This window comes from Cricetulus griseus, chromosome 3 (genome assembly GCF_003668045.3).
Source record: "Cricetulus griseus strain 17A/GY chromosome 3, alternate assembly CriGri-PICRH-1.0, whole genome shotgun sequence".
Classification (NCBI taxonomy): Eukaryota; Metazoa; Chordata; class Mammalia; order Rodentia; family Cricetidae; genus Cricetulus; species Cricetulus griseus.
Window position 1 is genome coordinate 36,240,416 of NC_048596.1, and position 19,288 is coordinate 36,259,703.

Sequence of the window (19,288 nt, forward strand, 5' to 3'; positions counted from 1 at the left end):
ATGCTGCTCTTTAGTTGGTAGTATCAAGAATTGGCAACATTTTGTCAGTTTCCTACTAGCAAAATACGTTTTCTAGCCTATGGCATGCAAAGATCCAGGAACCACTGCCTGAAGGCATTGAGAGACACTTAGATCAAGGAGATTGGCACAAGAATAACAATAACAACACAGCAGAGGCTGCAACTCTCTGAAGTGTCCCTTTATGGAAGACAGTGTAGTCTCTAGTCCAAGTGAACACTGTTCTCCTCTACCCCCAAACACCACAGAACAAAAGCCCCAGATTCCTGACTTATGCTATGGGAGGGCAGGCCTGAAGGAAGGGCTGACAAAACTGGTTTTTCATCCCCTTGAGTCTAAATACCAGCAGGCTTCCAGCTGGGGTGGAGGAATAGTGCAGTTGAAGAGGCAAAGGGCAAAAAGATCCCAGAATGTAAGCATGGCTTTCACCATTCCTTTCCCACCTCTTCTGCCCTGGTAGTAATGGAGACAGGAATAACTTACACTGGAGAAAGAAGACAAAGCTGCCTGGGATGGCTATTCTTAGTTGTCAACTTGACTGCATCTGTAACCAGCTAAAACTCAAAACAGTTGGGCATACCTGTGAGGGGTTTTTCTTGGTGGAATCCTTTGAGACAGGAAGACACACCTTAAATCCAGATCCTCTGATGTCATATGACCCACCCTAGATCTGGGCCACACCTTCCAGTGGCAGTCCACATACGAGGGCATGGAAGAAGGAAGATTTTCCTTTGTACCTGCTTGCTTCCAGCAAGTTCGCCTATTCTAATGATGAAGCATTCCTTTCCTGGTATTGGAACCTACTTCTTTGGGATTCCAATAAATACCAAAGACCAGATGAGAATCCAGCCTTGTGGGCTGAACAACTGCTGGATACTTGGCCTTTCTGTCAAAAGACATCCATTGTTGTACTAGCCAGAACACAGCCTATAAAGGATTTAATAACCTCCTTTTAGTATATGGATACTCAGTCCATCAATTCTGCTCCTCTAAGGAACCCTGACTAAATATGCTACCCTACTTCCCGCCCAGATTCTTTAAGATGGTTGAGTTATACAGTGCTCACTGTCATCAGGATGAAATGGAGACAGAGGTGAGGGTTATAGGATAGAGCTCAGTAGCTGAGTGCAAACAGCTCCCCACAATCATCAGGTAGCAAGAAGACAGGAAGGTCTCCCCCTGATTCTGACCTGAAGGCAGCTGAGGAAGGGACCACAATACTCATGAAGGGCCGTTCCCAATCATGCTCACTAGAACCCAGTGCAATAACATGCTAATTATCCTCATTTTCAGATGATTTAATAATTTGCCTTGATGACACGGCTAGAAAGTAGCATGTTTGGAATCCAAACATAGTCAGGCTGTGCTCTTAACAACTATAATTTCAATTGTTTTCTCTTATAGGCCTTCCAGAGAATCAGTATTTTGTAAGATAACTAAAACACAAGGCAAATAGTTAAGTGTGCATCACAATAGGTAAAAATGCATTTACAACTATTCACAAATTCTGCTCAGAACTTCTCATGGGATTGAATGCTCAGATATTATAGTAAATAAATGAATGGCAGGCATAAGTGTATTATGAGCAACTCAAACATAAGTAACGAAATGCACTTAAAAAGCATTGTGAATCATAGTTATGCCTAGTGAACAAGCATTAAGCACTGGAAAGTAGAAGCCTCATAGAAAAATGTATCTATGTGCAACTGTCAGAGAAAAAAAAATGAGTCCAGTCTAGCTAAAATAAAACACTCGCCATGTTCCTGAAACTCAAAGCTATAAAAGGTGAAAACTCAGTACCTGTTAAATGACAGATGGTCCAAAGATCAGGAACAGACAATGATATGCCCCATGATCTGGCAATTACTCAGAGTTCCAGGCAGACCACCCCAACCAAAATACCATCTCATCTGTATCACTATTCCCCTTCCTTGTTTCATTCTTCATAACCCCTCCTGCCTTCATCACAGCTGACATCCACTTATTTGTTTACACCCACCTCCTATCCTAAAATGCTCCACAAGAACAAAGGATGGGTTCTTTGTTGCATTGATGCTGTTATCCATAGCTCTTAGAGCAGTTCCTGGTACAGAGTAAGAACCAACAAACATTTCCTTAATGGATGAAAAAATATTGTCACCATTCTACATTTAGCAAACAAAGCTAAAGGCAGAATGTTTCCTCTGCCTTCAGTGATTTCAAAGTACTTTGTGACCTAAAAGAAGCTTGCTTTCCTGCCAACGGAAATCTTCCTCTGATGCCACTGTAGATGCTGAGACGGCATCATGACCATTAATCTGGTTTTCTTTAAATAAATCGTATATGTGTGTGCACATGCACAAGTTGGTATACACACATGTGAAGGCCAGAGGTCAACTGAGACTTTCCTCAGAAACCATCTATCTTGGTTTTGGAGGCAGGGGCTCTCACTGGGACATAGGGCTGGTTTGCCAGTGAGCCCCAAGAATGCTCCTGTCTCTACCTTCCCAGCAGTAGAACTGTAAGTAGGTGCTACCACACCTGGCTTTTTAAGTGGGTTCTGGGGAATTGAACTCAGATCCTCAATGCTTCAGTGTTAAGCACTGTACACAGAGGGCCATCTCCCTGGCCTGTTTTGATCCCTGTTTGCAGTGACCATAACAAAGTGCCTGCTGTGTGTGCAGAATGCTTGTACTTTGTTCTCCACTGTGAATGCGCATGGAAACTACACGGAGTACTTCATTTTCCATCATGTCCCTCCAGTACAATCAACAACACAGAGCGGCTAACTCTGGAAAAAACTGAGTAAAAGAGAACAACAGAACTCAGAGGCACAAAGGAGGCTCAGAGTTAAGAAGTCGGCACTCAAGTCATCCTTAGCTTGCAAAGAAAAAGGGTGCTGTGTTTCACAGAAGCCAATGTGCATATAGGAAGGAATGTTTCTCAGGCATGAGGCCTCCTTAAAACATGAATGTTAGACATACAAACACATCCTGTGGCCGTGGTGCTCGGGTGCATGCCCAGGGTGTGGTTTTTTACGTCCTTTACTTTGTGCAGAGCCGTCAGGTCCTGGCTGCTCCTTTCCTTTCACTTCAGACTTTTCTTGTATTATTTTTTAAAATAGTGTGTCTTCCTCCAGAAAATGTACTTAAGGTTATAAACCACCACACAGGTCTTCAGTACCCCTTAGAGCACAGATTCCCAAACCTTTCTTCTATGTACTTGCTATACCTTCTACTTTTAATAACCAGAGAAAGGGTTTTACCTTTTATAGTTTGCTTACAGAAATGGCTGACACCAGATCTCTGGTTAATTTGCTCCCAGGACAATAGCAGCAGAGAATGCCACAGCTGGTGGGCATCTTAGGCCAGGACATGGGATGACCAGAGGCCCATCTCTGTCCTCAAAGGCCCCTGACAGGAGTGTTAGGCAGACCCAGTCCACCACCATGTCTGAAAAATCTCATTCTAAATGATAGCTCTCCTTCATATTAAAACATGCAAGAGGTAAAAGTAGTTTATTGGGCTGTTGAGATAGCTCAGTGGGTAAAGGTGCTGCCCTCAAGCCTGATAACCTAAGTTCAACCGCCAGATCCATGTGGCAGAAGGAGAGGACAAGCTCTTGCAAACTGAACTCTGACTTCTACTGGCATGCGTAGCACATCTGTTCATGCATACACACAAAATTGATGTAATTTTCTAAAAAGTATCTTATCTATTTTGAAAATATTTGTACACACAGTCATCATAGCAGGTATTTATAGCTAGCATTAAAAAAAAACTGAATAAAACAAAAGGAGACAATATAATGTACTGCCTCCCACTCATTTTTAGATCTATGACGAGAGCTGTATTTTGTAAGGATTACCTCCAGGGATAGCATGTGGTCCCTGCTTACTACACATCTACCACTCAGAGCATGCAGGGCAACAGAAGAAACCTCCTCCCTGTATGACTTGTCTTCCCAAATAAATAACAAAGCCTCATAGAGAGAGGTCATTTCCTACTTACCTTTTAATGTTCGACAGCGTCTCTATAGTGCCAAGTACCCAAAGCAAACAACACTGCCCGCTATTCACACAGGCTCTACTATAGAACCCTACATTGATACTATGGAGGTAACATAAGCTGCCTATTTTTGCAGAAAAAGGAACTGAAATCTTCAGACAGGTTAAGTGACTTGTCCCAAGTTACACAGCCAGTGACAACCACCTTCCTCCTTAGGTTCATCTGACCCCAAACTCTACTCTTGCCAACAGCAACGACTGAACTTTATTTAAATATATCTCTTAATCAATCATTTGTATCAACATATGAGGTTATGAAAATTATCATATTACTAAAAGCAAAAGAAATGGTCAAGCTAGGCGGTGGTGGCGCATGTCTTTAGTCCCAGCACTTGGGAAGCAGAGGCAGGCAGATCTCTGTGAGTTCAAGACCAGCCTGGTCTACAAGAGCTAGTTCCAGGACAGCCTCCAAAGCCACAGAGAAACCCTGCTTCAAAAAACAAAAACAACAAAAAAAAAGAAAAAGAAAAAAGAAAGAATGGTGAAGATGCGTTTGGTCTTGGTTTTTAGTTAGCCAAAATGATGCCCAAGCAGTCTTTTCAGCCTCTGATTTAATATTGTTTCTAAGGCTCTGGAGGCTTGAGTGATAAGCCATTCATTCCTCTGCCTTGCTAAAAGTGACTCTTACTGAAATGTTCCACTATTTTTCTAGGAAATGAAATATTCTTGAGGTAAAGGAAAATCACCTTGTAGTCTGGTGATTTCTCCTGGGAGCCTTGTCTGAGAAGATGACTACAGGGGAGGCACAGTCACACATTGCCTGAAAGCAGATGATGCCAGGGAGCTGTGGTTTTGAAAACATAGCACAGGGTTTTAGAAGGTAGATCAGGCAACTTGACTCCCACAGTAGAAGAAACAGGGTAAGTCTGTGCTGAAACTGGAGCGGGGAGCTCCGGGAACCACTGAGGAAACTACATTGTAACAAGAGGGAATAAGAACATGTGAAGAACAAATAGGACCAGGATTGGATGATAGACAGCAACTGGAGAAGTGATTATTGTAACATGTTAACCTTTCCATGGGCAGCTAACATGTTAATTTGGCTTCCCAGCTACTGAATAACTCATCAAAATTTACTTTTGTCAAAACCTTCTAAGGAGAGAGCAAACTACTGAAAGTATACTTGCAAACATTACATTGTTTTCCTTGGTAACTTTCCATTTAACATGGATTTCTTCTGCAATAATGCAAGGCTACAGTGTTATCACAAAGGCTAAGGGGACAAGGGGTTAAACCTACAAACTTCCTTAAAATCCTCTTTACTGTGTCCACACTATTTCTCCAGCAGCTGCTAGAGAGAACTCTAGTCTTAATATTTTTTAAAGGCAATCACCAAAGTTCCCCACATTGTTTAAAATTTAAAAGCATATCAAATCACTTTTCAATAAAAGTTTTGCAAACTTTGAAATACAACATGAGTCAGAAATCACCCATTTATCATCCAGTTAGGCTTATATGTAACATATCCCAGTTTACTTCAAGAACACAGACACCATACACTTGTGCTTTATACCCTAGCCTGAAGTTTTGAGCCGACAGGAAAATACGAATAAAAAGGGTGGCCTAGCAAGGCTCCAAAGTCACAAACAGGGTTTTCAAAAAGATGTCATCACAAGGTAACCTCTCATAGTGAAGGTGCTATATATTTGCTAGCACTGCTTCACTAATGACACAGCACATAAACTATCCTTCTGAAATAACCACGGATCACTCCAGTAAACATACCTGAAGACACACAGTTAACGCGGCTGGTAAACTGTTACAGGCGACAAAATGGCGCATACAGGAAACCGGGGAAGGTTACAAAATTTCTAAGAGCAGAAGTGGTTTTGAAGTAATAACTAGAAACAAAAAAATAACCTAACCTTCTCAAGATAACCACTAGATCAGCCAGAGAGTGTGGCTGTGGGCTGTGCTGTGTGAGGAAGTGAAGGTAAAGCAGGCTCAGCTAGCTTAAAGGAAGTGGCACCACTCCGGGTTACAAACCGTCTCGGTTGAGACAGTTTTGCTTCACCCAGCACACATCTGGCCTTCAGTCTATAAATAATATGACACACATATGCACTCCCCAGTTGGCACCTTGCAAGGGGAAAATGGTATGTTTTAAAACTAAAGATTCGTTCTCCTGTGTGATAGATTTCACTGGTGTGAAGTTCCAGGCAGAGCCAACTATAACCACAGCAAGGACCAGTGACTGTCTGGGATGGGCTCAAGGGGATGCAAAAGGGTGATGGGGGGAATGCTCTAGACCTTGAGCGAGTAGAGGTTAAATGACTAATAAAATGCCCAGATTCACCTAACCATGATCCTAACATTGATAAATTTCATAGTATGCAAATTTCACTTCCAAGAAAATTATTTCTTAAGAAAGATGTGTAACTTGGGCTTTTGAGGTCTGTCAATTAAGTATTTCCAACAAAAGCATGCTATATGAGCTATGATTGGGATGGGTTTGAGTAGCCTAAAAGTCCCCTAAGTAGAGAACATCAGAGCCACAGTCTTGGGCTGTGTCATTCTACGCACATCCTGTTTGGCAAAGGGAGATGTCTGATGTCTGATGTCTAGAGGCAGGCAGAGTCAAAGAGCGATGGGCAGAGAATGCTGGGTAAAAAATGAGCTAAGGCTAGTTGGGGGCGGGAGTTTGGATGCTGGGCGCTTCTGCCCCTGACCACTGGTCAAAATCTGTCACACATACTTACTAGCTGAAGGGTGGGGAAGCCGGATGCACTAATGCTGTGCCGGTGGTACTGTCCGAGGTTGGGTGGGAGTGTAAACTGCTTTCTTATTTCCGATGATGAATACCTTGAATTAAAATAGAAAAATCTAAATTATTATTTTTTTTAAAAAAAAAAAAAGACCTGCAAAAATGACAATGCAATCTTTGCATTGTGACCAAAGTACACATAGCAGTTTGTTAGTGGATGCTGTGTTTTTTGGGTGCTAAATGTACCCTACAGCAATTCACAGGGGCCAGAATACCTGCAATCAGGGCCACCAGCCTCTGTTTGAAGACTGAAGGCAGAAAGGCCCTGAGGTGCAGTATAAATAACCTAAGCTTCTGGCTCCTGGCCTTCCAGAGGATCTGCCTCTGTGTGAGCATGTCTAGCTTCTGGCTATTCTCATCTGCCATTTTAACCCTGCCACTTTCCATGCAAGCAGCTGCGGCCTTTGCCTTGGCTGATACTAAAGCAGTGTGCATTAGAGACTATTGGATGAAAACAGCCACTTCCTTGCAAGCACCTTCAGTGAGACCCAGAATCCCCAGCATTGTTTCTCCAACAGCTTCCACTACAGCGCCCCCCTGCACATCTACATTGGCATGGCTTCATTAGCTCACAGCCCTGGTGACTTGGAACTGTTTACATGAGAGAAAGCTGCTCTTCATCATCTGTTCATACCTGTGGGCCCAAACCCTGAACAATGACATGGAGGACACTCATTTGCTAGGTTACTGGAGCTCACAGACATTTTCTCATCATGTCATTTGATGGTAGCTGACTTCTCAGACAAGTTCCCAAAAAATGTACTCATAGCAAATCAGGTCAAAACATATGAAATCAGAATCATTAATGGATACAACTAGAAACTAATAAATTACTAAGGATCAAATAGGTTGTATATTTAAAACACAATGCTTCTGTGTACTATAGAGATATAAAAAATAAAATAAAATAAAACTTATATTTCCATCATGACAATGTACAGGGCATCATCATTGTGCCCCAGCCTTCCATGTGAAGCACAGAGATGGGCAGGAGATTGCTAAATGTGGTCATCACTTCTCCCCCGACAAAAGCACCCTGTTATCTTTCAATATTCCCTACTCATCTGTGCACTGCTTAGGAAGCAATATGGACCAAGTGGTATACACATAAACCAAGGTGGGCCCATCAGGTCACCTTCCTAGGACTCAGCATGAGGAAGAAATAAGTGCATGGCATGCATTCATGCTCCTGCTGGCCCTTGTACCAGGGCCTGGTGAAATATGGAATGCCACAGAAAGGGACAGCAGGAGTATGAACTGTGCCCCTAATTTCCTAGAGCATTGTTTTTACTTAACATTTGAATAGTAAAGGAAAACACTGTGTAGGGGTGAATAGTCTATTATAGTCTATGAGTCATCAGAGAAATGTAAAGCAAACCATAATGATATGTCTCTTCACAACCATGAGGATGACCAGAACAGAGCACTGGACTGTCAGTCACAAGTGATGCTAGATGATAGAGAATCTCTCTCTCTCTCTCTCTCTCTCTCTCTCTCTCTCTCTCTCTCTCTCTCTCTGTGTGTGTGTGTGTGTCTCTCTGTGTCTGTCTCTCTCTCTGTCTCTCTCTGTCTCTCTCTCTCTCTCTCTCACACACACACACACACACACACACACACACACATGCACACGCACATGCACACGCACACACACACACCATTGGTAAGGACATGAATGGTACAGTTCTCTCTGAAACAATCTGGCAGTTTCTCAGGAAGTTTAGCGTGTATTTTCTATATATACCAAAATCCCAACAGTAGCTATACCACCATGAGAAATGAAAACAGAAAATTTAAATGCCAACATTCACAACAGTATTATACACAGGATATACAACAACTAGTTGGCAGTGGTGGTCCATGCCTTTAATCCCAATACTCAGGAGGCAGAGGCAGGTAGACCTCTAAATTTGAGGCCAGCAGCGTCTATAGGGTGAGTTCTAGGACAGCCAAGACTACAAAGAGAAACCCTGTCTCAAAACAAATAAACACCCCACCATTGTTCTTAAGAGTTCAAAGGTGGAAACAACACAAATATCCAGTGGCTGAAGGATGCACAAAAAGTGGTCTATCATAAATGGAATATTACTCAGCAAAGAAAGGAACTAAGTACTGATATATACAGTAATACATGGGAGAATCCCAACAGCATCATCCTAAGGGGATGTAAAATTCCCAGAATAGTAAAATGTACAGATCAGAAAGTAGATGAGTGGTTGATAAGGGTGAATGGGGTTAAAGAGTAATGGAAAGTGGCTCTGAGCAGAGTTTCTTTTTGAACTGATGGAAATGTTCTAAATTCTGTTGGTAGATTAGTAATTATGACTATATTACGAGTTACTAGACTGTGCACTTTAAATACATGTGAGGTATAGATGCTGTATCTAAACTGTGGTAGATCTAGATAAAAGTTCCAAGTGTCAGTACATAATAAGGGTGAATGAAGAAATTGCCTTGTCTAGGGTGGCAACTAAAAATGGGGGAAGTTTGGGTTTTGTCCCCACATGTTTAGTGAAACTGATTTTAATCAGAAATTTGAACGTCACCAATTTAAAAAACTAGATAGTCCCAAACCAAGGCTACCTCAAATAAATAATAATATAGCATGTGCCCAGCAGTGAAGGAACTCAAAGCAACACAGAAGCCATCCATCTACACATTTAGACACTGACTATAGTCACAGCAGAGCCCAGACAACAAGCAAAGGCCCTCATCTGACCTTTTTGAACCTTCTCACTGACCTTTTACAGACAATACAAAGTTTTCCAGAAACTTCTGCCTTCAGTTCCTCCCCAAAACTTCTGAAATAGCATGCCATTGTTTCAGAGTTGTCCCGGCACCTTTCTCATCAAAGACATGGTGGTCTTTCTGAACTGGGAATACTAGACAACATGCCTCTAACCACAGCTACTCATGAAGCCACGGCAATAGAATTTTAAATTCAAGACCAGTCCTGACTAAAAATTAAGAAATAAGAGGCGTTAGGGATACAGTTTTATGCAGAGTGCTTACCTAGCATACTCAAGACACTGGAGTCAATGCCCTCCCAAATTATTGTGTTAAATATCCTTAAGAGACCAAATACCACTGTTTAACAACATATCAGCATCCTGTAGAGCATCAGCATCAAATGTAAGTTGAGTCATCATAAGTCTCTCTGTATGCGTGTACTCGTTACTTTCTGATGCTGTGATAAAACATGGACCAGAATGAACTTGTAGAAAGAAGTCTTATACTTTCATGTCACAGTCCATCAATGAGGGAAGTCAGGGCAGGAACTCAAGGCAGCAGTTTGAGGCAGAGATCATGGAAGAAAACAGAAAAGGGCTTGCTCTCCATGGCCTGCTTACTTGGCTTTCTCATATAATCAGAGACCACCTGCCTGGGTGTGGCATCACCCACCATAGTCTGGGCCTTCCTGGTCAATCATTAATCAAAGAAAATGCCCCCACACACTTGCCCACAGGCCAATCTTACATAGGAAATTCATCATTTGCGGTTCCCTCTTCTCATGTGACCCTCATTTCCATCAAGTTGATGAATAACCGCCAACACAAAATGGAAATATTTCAATGGGCCAGCAATCTCCTTAATAATCACAGTAAGAGAACTTGGTTCTCTACCTCATTCAGATTTTTATCTGATATAAAGTTCATGTCTAAAAAAATTCTCATACGGGCAAGGCATGTTCCATTGGATTTTAAGAACTTGCATACTTATCAGCGATTACATTTACTGATTTGAAACTTCAGTCTCAAATGACTGTTCAGTGTCCTGCTGGCCAAATCAGCCCTCACTTCTGCTTGGGCCTAGCTTAAAGGACTCTGCTCACACAGGTAAACTGGGGTGAGAGATCGGCTCTGCAGTCATGGTGGGTATAGGGGCATTTGCCTCTGCCCTGATTCTCAGATCAAGTCTGACCTGTCCAAGATAGGTTTCAGGATTCCAGACTTTATCATGGTGGCAATCCTGTAGTGAGTTAAGTCAACCTCCTCCTAAGGAACTTATGCGGCTTAATGCTAGAATCTTCTCTTTTCTTCAAGTTAGCTGGACGTGAGCCTTGGAATTTGTTTAACATGTCACCCACATGATGAAGAGAGACTGGTGGTAGTGGATAGGGAGAGAAACTCTGTGTTTTCATTCAGATTAATGATGACCATGACAGACATTTGAGACCAAGACCTCATAAGCTAACTGCAGAACACAGCTTACCAAAGCACAGTGGCTAGACTATTTGTACCAACCTAATAATGTGTTGATGCCTTTGATTGCCCTGTTCTGAACCAACTCTTACGGTACAGCCTGAAAAATGGCAATCCTGAGTGGTTTTTACAACCACAAAGGCCAAGTATTTCCTGAAACTGCATAAGAAAATGACTGGCTCACCATTTGCTCATCAAACACTGCTAAGCACCAGGTCCTCAGCCAAAGCGATGGAGATTGGAGTTGATACATTCATCCTCCTAGGGATCCTAATTCAATGGGTAGTGAGAGGTGGACAGATGGACCATGGGTTAATTACAGCATAATAAATATAATGGGGAAATGTGCGTGGTTGCTTGTGAATAGACAATAGGGAGTCATAATTCAGCCCAGGAATGCCTCGGAAACATCTGAAGTGAAGGAGCTTTTGAGACAGTTTTTGGAATAAAACCATTAGAAGGAGGAACCCAGATGGAGAGGAAAAGAGTGTAGTCAGACCATTAGACATCAGGTTTCCTCCTTCCTATTTCAAGCATTTTTTTTTTTTTCGAGACAGGGTTTCTCTGTGTAGCTTCGAACTTACAGAGTACTGCCTGCCTCTGCCTCCCGAGAGCTGGGATTAAAGGCGTGCACCGCCAACGCCCGGCTATTTCAAGCATTTTTAACCACCCTGCTGAGCCTTCTTCATGCAATGTGTGCATCTGGAAGAATAGAGTGGAGTGGGAACCCAAGGACACAGGCCTGAGGAATGCTGTCTGCCTTATGTCTGGGTTCAAGCACATTGGCTAATGAGGCTGGGCCGTACTTCTATTACATGTCAACTGGAGGGGCTAGGCTATGTGATCTCTGGGCTCCTTTCCGGTGCTAACTGGCAAACATGGTGAGAATCTCCGAGTAGAACAATCAGGATCATAGCAAACACCAGCAGCTGCACTACGAAACCGGTTACACAGCCTCAAAGGCTTCTTTCTGACTTTCATGTCTAAAGGACACTGTTTCACTAAAGGCTGCGATGCCCAGCAGCCAGAGAGGCAGGAAAGATTTTTAAAACAAGGAACAGCCTTATCCAGAGTACTTATGGAGGCTTGGGGGAAATTTCAAAAAAGAACCACTTTCCCCATCTTTGTCTGACCTAGTCCCTAAACAACTCCATCTTTTCTCAAAAACTTATTTTAGCTTAAATGATGGGAACCAAGAAGCTGCACTCTTCCTAAGGTATCAAGCACTTGGCCCAAGGCTCCAAGTCTTCCTCTCTCAGGGAACACTTAAACTAACTTAGCGATATATTCACCCTTTTTCCAAAAGCAAGGGCTCATTTTCCATCAACAGCTTCCAAGAGCAACTATGTCATTATCATTGGTGCAAATATTCTATCATTCTGGGCAAAGAGCCTTATTATTCTGCCCCCTACATCATGCAAAAGCCCTAACTCTGTCCTCAATAGGGTAGGCTCTTTACTCACTGCTACTAAAGTGTTGGTTGTGTTAGTATAATACACTAACCCCTTCAATAGCCCAATAAATGGAAATACAGTCTGTGCATGAAATAGCTATTTAAGATGCCAGTTATGTTTGTTTTGGTGAAGTTGTAAGGTCTGAGTTATGGACCAAGAAGTTATTTTAAGCCCAGAATCCTGGCTTAAAAAAACACACAACTTTGTGAAAGCTTTTGGAAAGTGGCATTTTATGCAGGCTTTTTCTCCATGTGTAATATCGGAATAATGCCACACTTATTTTTTTTAAAAAAAAAACAGCAAAATTTAGACTAGTAGGCATAAATTACTTTTAGTACTTAGAAGTGATAAGTGCTTAGAAAACCAAAGTAGTAAAATTAAATGGACCCTTTTAGGAGACATTGGCAAGTATGAGGATTATACATAAAGAAATTGCTTTTCTTCTATTTTTATTAATCCACTGCTTATTATCCATCTTAAATTCAAAACATTCAACAAAATCTCATAGTCATAAGGATGACCTGAAGCTGTTCTGTGAGACTCCTGGATAATTATGCAAGATGCTTATAGTTGGGAACATATAGGACACTTTCCTTTTACAATTGAGACAACAGAACTTAGATACAAACTCCCCAGAACTCAAACCAAGACTGTATCAACAAGCTAATTAGCAAACTTTAGATATCCACTTTGCAGTCTATCCTAGAATCCTTCTCTCCTCAGCAGTGGTCCTTAAACTGTAGCTAGGGAGCTGTTCAGCAAGGAAGATGTCTGGGCTCCTCTCCAGGGATTGTGATTCATGGTCTGAGCACAGCTAGAACAGGCATTTTAACATCTGCAGGGGTTCAGGTGCCCTGCAGCTAAGTGCATTTAGAGAAGAGGTAAAGACTGTGGATTCAGTGCCCTCAGAAAGCCTTGCTTAGAAACCTACCTCACCATTAAGCCAACCTCAAATCTCAGGGAATAAGGCATACTTGTTTCTCACTCAGACATAAGCAGAACTCAAACTCATTTGGTTTTGTGTGTAATTCCTCATCATCCCAAAGCAGGGAAAGGTTAGATCCATAATTAAGTAAGGTCAAGTCCCTGAGATGCCCTTAGAAGTAAATGTTTTATTCCTTAAACTATGCAAATAAATTCTTCAAGGTACTTTAGAATAGGAAGGATTTTAATGGGGTGAGGGATAGGAGGGCAGGGCATGGGGATGGGGAGGAACACCTAAAACAAAAAGCCTTTTGAAAATACCACATGAAAACTTAGTATGGTAATTTAAATAGAGATACTCCATAATGGTAGAACAAATAACACATTACATGCTACCAAGTAAAAACCCCAGTACCATGAGTGGGTAATATCTTTTTTAGCTGTTAGTCAATGGCATCCGATAGACCCTCCTCTCCCAAATATTACAAGTTATTTCCAGTCCTCTTTATTGCCATCCAGAACTTGACAATAAGACTCTGTTGTTGAAGATACTGCATACTTGAGTCATAGAACATAAAGAAATCTACCTGGTACTCATTTGGAAGCTTCATCCCTGTTGGCTTACCATTCATAATGTTAGAAGATGCCATGCATACAAAGCAGAAAATGAATCATGAGTCTCACCCAGCTATGAATCTTGGGAGCTACAATAATGACCTGCCTAGCAAGCACAATACTACTAGTGCAATAGTGACACGAATGTTAGGGTAGTAGCCAATAACTTTTCAAAATTGGATTTAAGGCCTGTTCTATAAAATAAAACTCACTCCAGACACAGTCAATGAGGCCAAGAACTTGGCTAGATAGGGCATGGGCCTAGAGTACAACATACTATTTCTATTCTGCTAAGTGGACAACTCCTAATGTCTTACAACTATACTCATTGACTCAGCCTCATCAGAGAAGCTTTTTGCAATAGACAGTAACAGAAAACTACAGCTAGTGAATGAGCAGAAAATGAGACTTCAAAATTCTCAGCCATAGCAAGTTATACTTATATATTTATGAATAAATACGCTTATACATATACACATATTTATGTAAGAATAATTGATGAAAAAGGCATGAATTTGAAAGAGAGCAAGGAGGGGTACATGGGAGGGTGTGGAGGGGAAAGGAGAAGGGAGAAATGATATAATTATATTATAATCTCAAAATAAAATAAAATTTCAGTTTAAAAAAACAGGGAATAATTGTCACCATGAAAATATATGGCAAACACAATGGAACTGAAGCCAGTGAACACAGAACGCTGTCCTCCATGTTCTCCTAACTTCCTCACACAATGTAGTCAACTGTTTACTTTCTTAACTTTGTTTCTTGCTGACATTATTGTGGCATTTGTAAGTTTTTCTTAAATAATGCAAAATGAGCACAGAAAAAAATGCTCAACCCTAGATGGGGTGTCTGTATTAGAGTGCTCCCCTCAAGACTCAGGGATCTATATGGACGAGGGGACAGAAACATTTTAAGAGCCAGCAGTGGTGAATGACTTCAAGGAATTAGTGTTTTCCAGAAATAGGGCAGATGCACATATGAACTTACAGAGACTGTGACAGCGCGCACAAGACCTTAACCAGAGCAAGCCAGCCAAAATCCCAGTGTGGAGGAAGGGAGGGGGCACGAAGCCCACTCCTAGCTGAGGAACTGCTGACATCTGGTTACTGCTGGAAGAGGGAAGTCAGTTCCCTTCAGTGAGTGACATCCGATACATTGTCTATACTCCAAGAAGCCTCCAACACAACCTGGACTAGATCAGTGGAGAGGTGAGAACAGAAACAGACAGACGAGAGAGAGAGAGAGAGAGAGAGAGAGAGAGAGAGAGAGAGAGAGAGAGAGGACACGAAAGAGATATAAAGTCGATGGTATGGAGTTGGGGGAAGGAGATGAATATAATCAAACACAATGTATGAGATTTTCAAAGAATAAAAACATTTTAAAAGTAAGGAAAGAAAAAAAGGGGGAAATCAAAGAAAGGTCATATTGTTCACACAGTGAATGAACTGGACTGTACATGTTGACTAATTATAGGGTTCCCTTCGGAAAGCACGGCTCAGCTAAACCTGACACACTGACCAGCAATTGTTTAGGAAGAACTGGGTTCATTTTGTGTCCTCAAATGCCCTGCAAAACCCACGAGGGCCCAGAAGGATGGTCTCAATCCATAACAAATTATGGACTGGAATTGCACCTCTGTGAGATCTTGCTATCTGTATTCTTTGTTAGTCAACAGTATATCCACCAAGAGCCTGCAACTCTGCCTGGTTCTTATTATTTCATTATGGCTATTCTTCTCTATTTTATGGTTCTTATTAAACTGATCTCCTATGCAGTTACCCAAAATTAAACAAAAGAAAACTACACTCCAAAAGATAGAATTGCTTTTCAACCTTTAATGAAGGGAACATACTTAGCTTTAACTTCCTATACCTCTAGCATACTTTTCATCTGAAAACATTTCAAGACCTTGGTGACATTCTTATTCCTGGGGAGTAAGCATGTGGTTGTGAGCCCTGAGGCGGTCCAGGTGCCTTTGCACCAGGTGACTGTGCATGAAGCATGCTAAGGTGACATTAACCCACGTTAATTAACCAAAATGAAATCTTAGAAAAGGAACATCTAAAACCAGGGGGAGGGCACCAAGGCAATACCTGTAGAGCAGCACTTCCTGTGATGTCTCTTTAGTCAAGGGCAAGGCATTCCCCCACAAGACAGCATGGAGCTGGCCCTGCTTCCAGTTTTGTCAGTCTCTTACAGTAACATAACTTTGAGGGTCTTAAGAAAGCTCTCCTTCCTGCTTCAGAGCTGAGAGGAAACTTAGTTCTAATGCTCAGAGAGGGCGGTTCTTTCCTAAAGAAGGCTGCTATAATGATCCAAACACACAGGATCTATGCGCCGTGACATACGAGAAAAAGAAATCTCAACCAACCGTAACCTGCCGCACTGAAATTCCTACCACCGTGATGCATATATGAGTGTTCAGTGACCAATTACACGAGAGGATAATACAGATACTAAGCTCAGTGACACTGGCAGGTCACTACCTCTGATTTGCATCATATGGGAACACTGAGGAAATCAAGCTGAGGCCATCCCCTGGCATTGAAGAAGCTGAGGAAGACAACAGGCCCTAAAGAAAAATGGTGGGAAATGGAGTGCAGTTCACTACCAAAAGGAATGCAGAATAAAAAGGGTGAATTCAACTTTCAAAACTAGTCTAAGGGGGAAAAATATATTCTGAGTTAAGCCCCTGTCTCAAGGACAGAATAAAGTTCTTGGCACTGTGAAACACCCTAGAACCAACTTTGCTCATATCTTTGTTTTCTTCTAGATTAGGAAGTAATAGTACTTTATGTGCACACAGGCTACCACCCTGTAAGTCACAAAGCTTGTATAATTTTATGTAAGGAAGTCTGCGTGGTGTTTCAGTAAAATTAGTGAATCCAACAAGAAATGATCACCAACATCATCACAATAACTGACAAACCACTTATCTTTGAGAGGAATGACACCTGTGGTTCAAATCCTGCTTTGTCAACTACCAGCTAGGTCATCTAGAGCAAAAGAGTTGGTGCAGCTAAGCACATGACAAAGGGAAGAGGCCTAGAGACATGGAAAGGCCTCAGCAGGCATAGGCTGTAAGGCCAGGGGAACTGTCAGTGAGAGAAGGGTCCTGAGGTAAATGGCCACAGTGGGGCCAGCAAGGAGAAGAGAGGAACAGTAACCACAAGTTCCCAAACTGTCAAGCTGTAAGAATGACCCCACGACTGCAGATCATGGGCTGGCTAAGTGCCCTCCTTACTTTCAAGTGTACCTTAATCTGAGTAATGAAATTATTTGTTATTCTTATAAACTGGAAGAGCCTAGCACGGTCCCCACTATTACAATAAAAATAATAGTCACAAATAAGGAACTACAGATAACTAAGGAAAGCTGGGAGTGGGATAGTCTTCTTCCCAAGGGGTGTGTGTGTGTGTGTGTGTGTGTGTGTGTGTGTGATACGGACTTAGAAAATTGTATTCATATACCTAGGAAATATATAAATAATACATATTTATATATAATATATGTAACATCAATTAAAGAAAAAGGCCATGAATTTGAGAAAGAGCAAAGTGGGTACAAAGAGGGGTTTGAGAGGGGAATGACATAAATTGTTTTGTTTGTTTGTTTGTTTTTTGAGACAGGGTTTCTCTGTGTAGCTTTGTAGACCAGGCTGGCCTCATGCTTACAAAGATCCTCCCGAGTGCTGGAACTAAAGGCATGCTCCACCACCACCATGCAGCCAAAATAATTATATTTTAATTTGAAAAACAAAAAAATGCTATTTCTAAAAGAATATCAGTAATAATTTAGAGTACTTACAGCCTAACTGGATGTTTTAATGAGCTCATTAACCTTTGCATCTACCAGACAGGGTTGAAATTAAGCTCTGCAAATTAGGAAACTGAGGCCAAGAAAGGTTATGAAACTTGCACAAGGCTTTACAGGTAGTTGGAGAAAGGTAGCAGAAGACAGCCCTACTGGAAAAATCCATCACAGCAACACTGCAGAGAAGCCTGTCACAGAAGCTGCGTTTCTGGTATTTTCCTCCCCCAGAAGATTAGTGGCAGAGAGCTAGGCATGTGAAGGCTTTCCCAAAGAAAGATATTCAACTTTACCCCGACCCTCGAAAAGAACTGGTTTGGCCTGCTTCTAAGACTTTGAACCCAGTTTCAGTATCATTAATCCTTCATGGGTAAGTAACTGTGCAATATACTCCACGGGTAATGCAAACACCCATGCCAGCAATGGGAACCGGCTTAAAAGAGAATTCCAGAAGATTCCTTTTTCAGAAGCCCTGATGTTCTCTGTGTGCACAACCTTGTCTCCTATTGTTTCAGCTATGGATAAATGTCCAACGCTGGGAAATTCAGTGAACCCTCAGGGTTCCAAAATCTACTAATGCAGTAAATGCTTCTCCTGGAATGTGGCCAAAGGCAGGCAGAGGAGGTACCTAGGACAGACATTTCGTTCAAGCCCTTACTCAAGATTGCTCCAGACCCCATGTTTCATATCTTATGTTGACACACTCTCCATCCCCAGGCTCCCCTCTGCATCCTATGGCCCCTGCCCCTTCCTTCACACTTCTCAGGCAGTCTGCCTCAAAGTCCAGCATTACCCACTTCCCCTGGCAAGCAGGCTTTGACCCTCTCTCTCTCTCTCTCTCTCTCTCTCTCTCTCTCTCTCTCTCTCTCTCTCTCTCTCTCTCCACACCTGTCTCTCTCTGTGTGTCTATGATTCAATGTTCTGCAATAACTGCTCTAGGTAAAACTGCTGGTGACCTTTCGCTGGACAGCCCTGGTTTTGTTCTGACTTGATTTTTCTGTTGCCTCAGATGCTGCTGACCTCCAAGCCTCATGAAACTTCCCTGAGAATACTCCAACTATTAACTCTGCCTCTTGAGTGGCCCTGTTTTTTTGTTTGTTTGTTTTGTTTTGTTTGTTTGTTTGTTTCTTTTTTAAAATTAGTCACAAGCTTGCTTCACATGTCAATCCCAGATCCCTCTTCCTCCCCTCCTCCCCTGCCCTAACCAACGCCCCCCCCAAGCCCTCACCCCATCCCCCCTCTGCTCCCCAGGGAGGGTAAGGCCCTCCATGGGGGATGTCCAAAGTCTGTCATATCATTCCAGGCAGTGCCTAGGCCCTCCTCCATGTGTCCAGACTGAGAGAGCATCCTTCCATGTGGAATGGACTCCCAAAGTCCATTTGTGTGCCAGAGATAAAGACTGGTCTACTACCTGAGGCCCCATAGATTGTTGAGGCCTCCTCACTGACACCCACGT

The 19,288-nt window shown here is 42.2% G+C and overlaps 1 protein-coding gene across 2 annotated transcripts in view; it reads right to left on the reverse strand.

The window, feature by feature from the left end:
* Dock8 (dedicator of cytokinesis 8) overlaps positions 1-19,288 on the reverse strand; it is a 197,814-nt gene that overhangs the window by 145,303 nt on the left and 33,223 nt on the right. For both annotated transcript variants that reach the window (XM_027406492.2, XM_027406491.2), the window contains exon 2: positions 6,763-6,865. In XM_027406492.2, the coding sequence (XP_027262293.1) occupies positions 6,763-6,865 (103 nt within the window). The remainder of the gene's footprint in view (positions 1-6,762; positions 6,866-19,288) is intronic.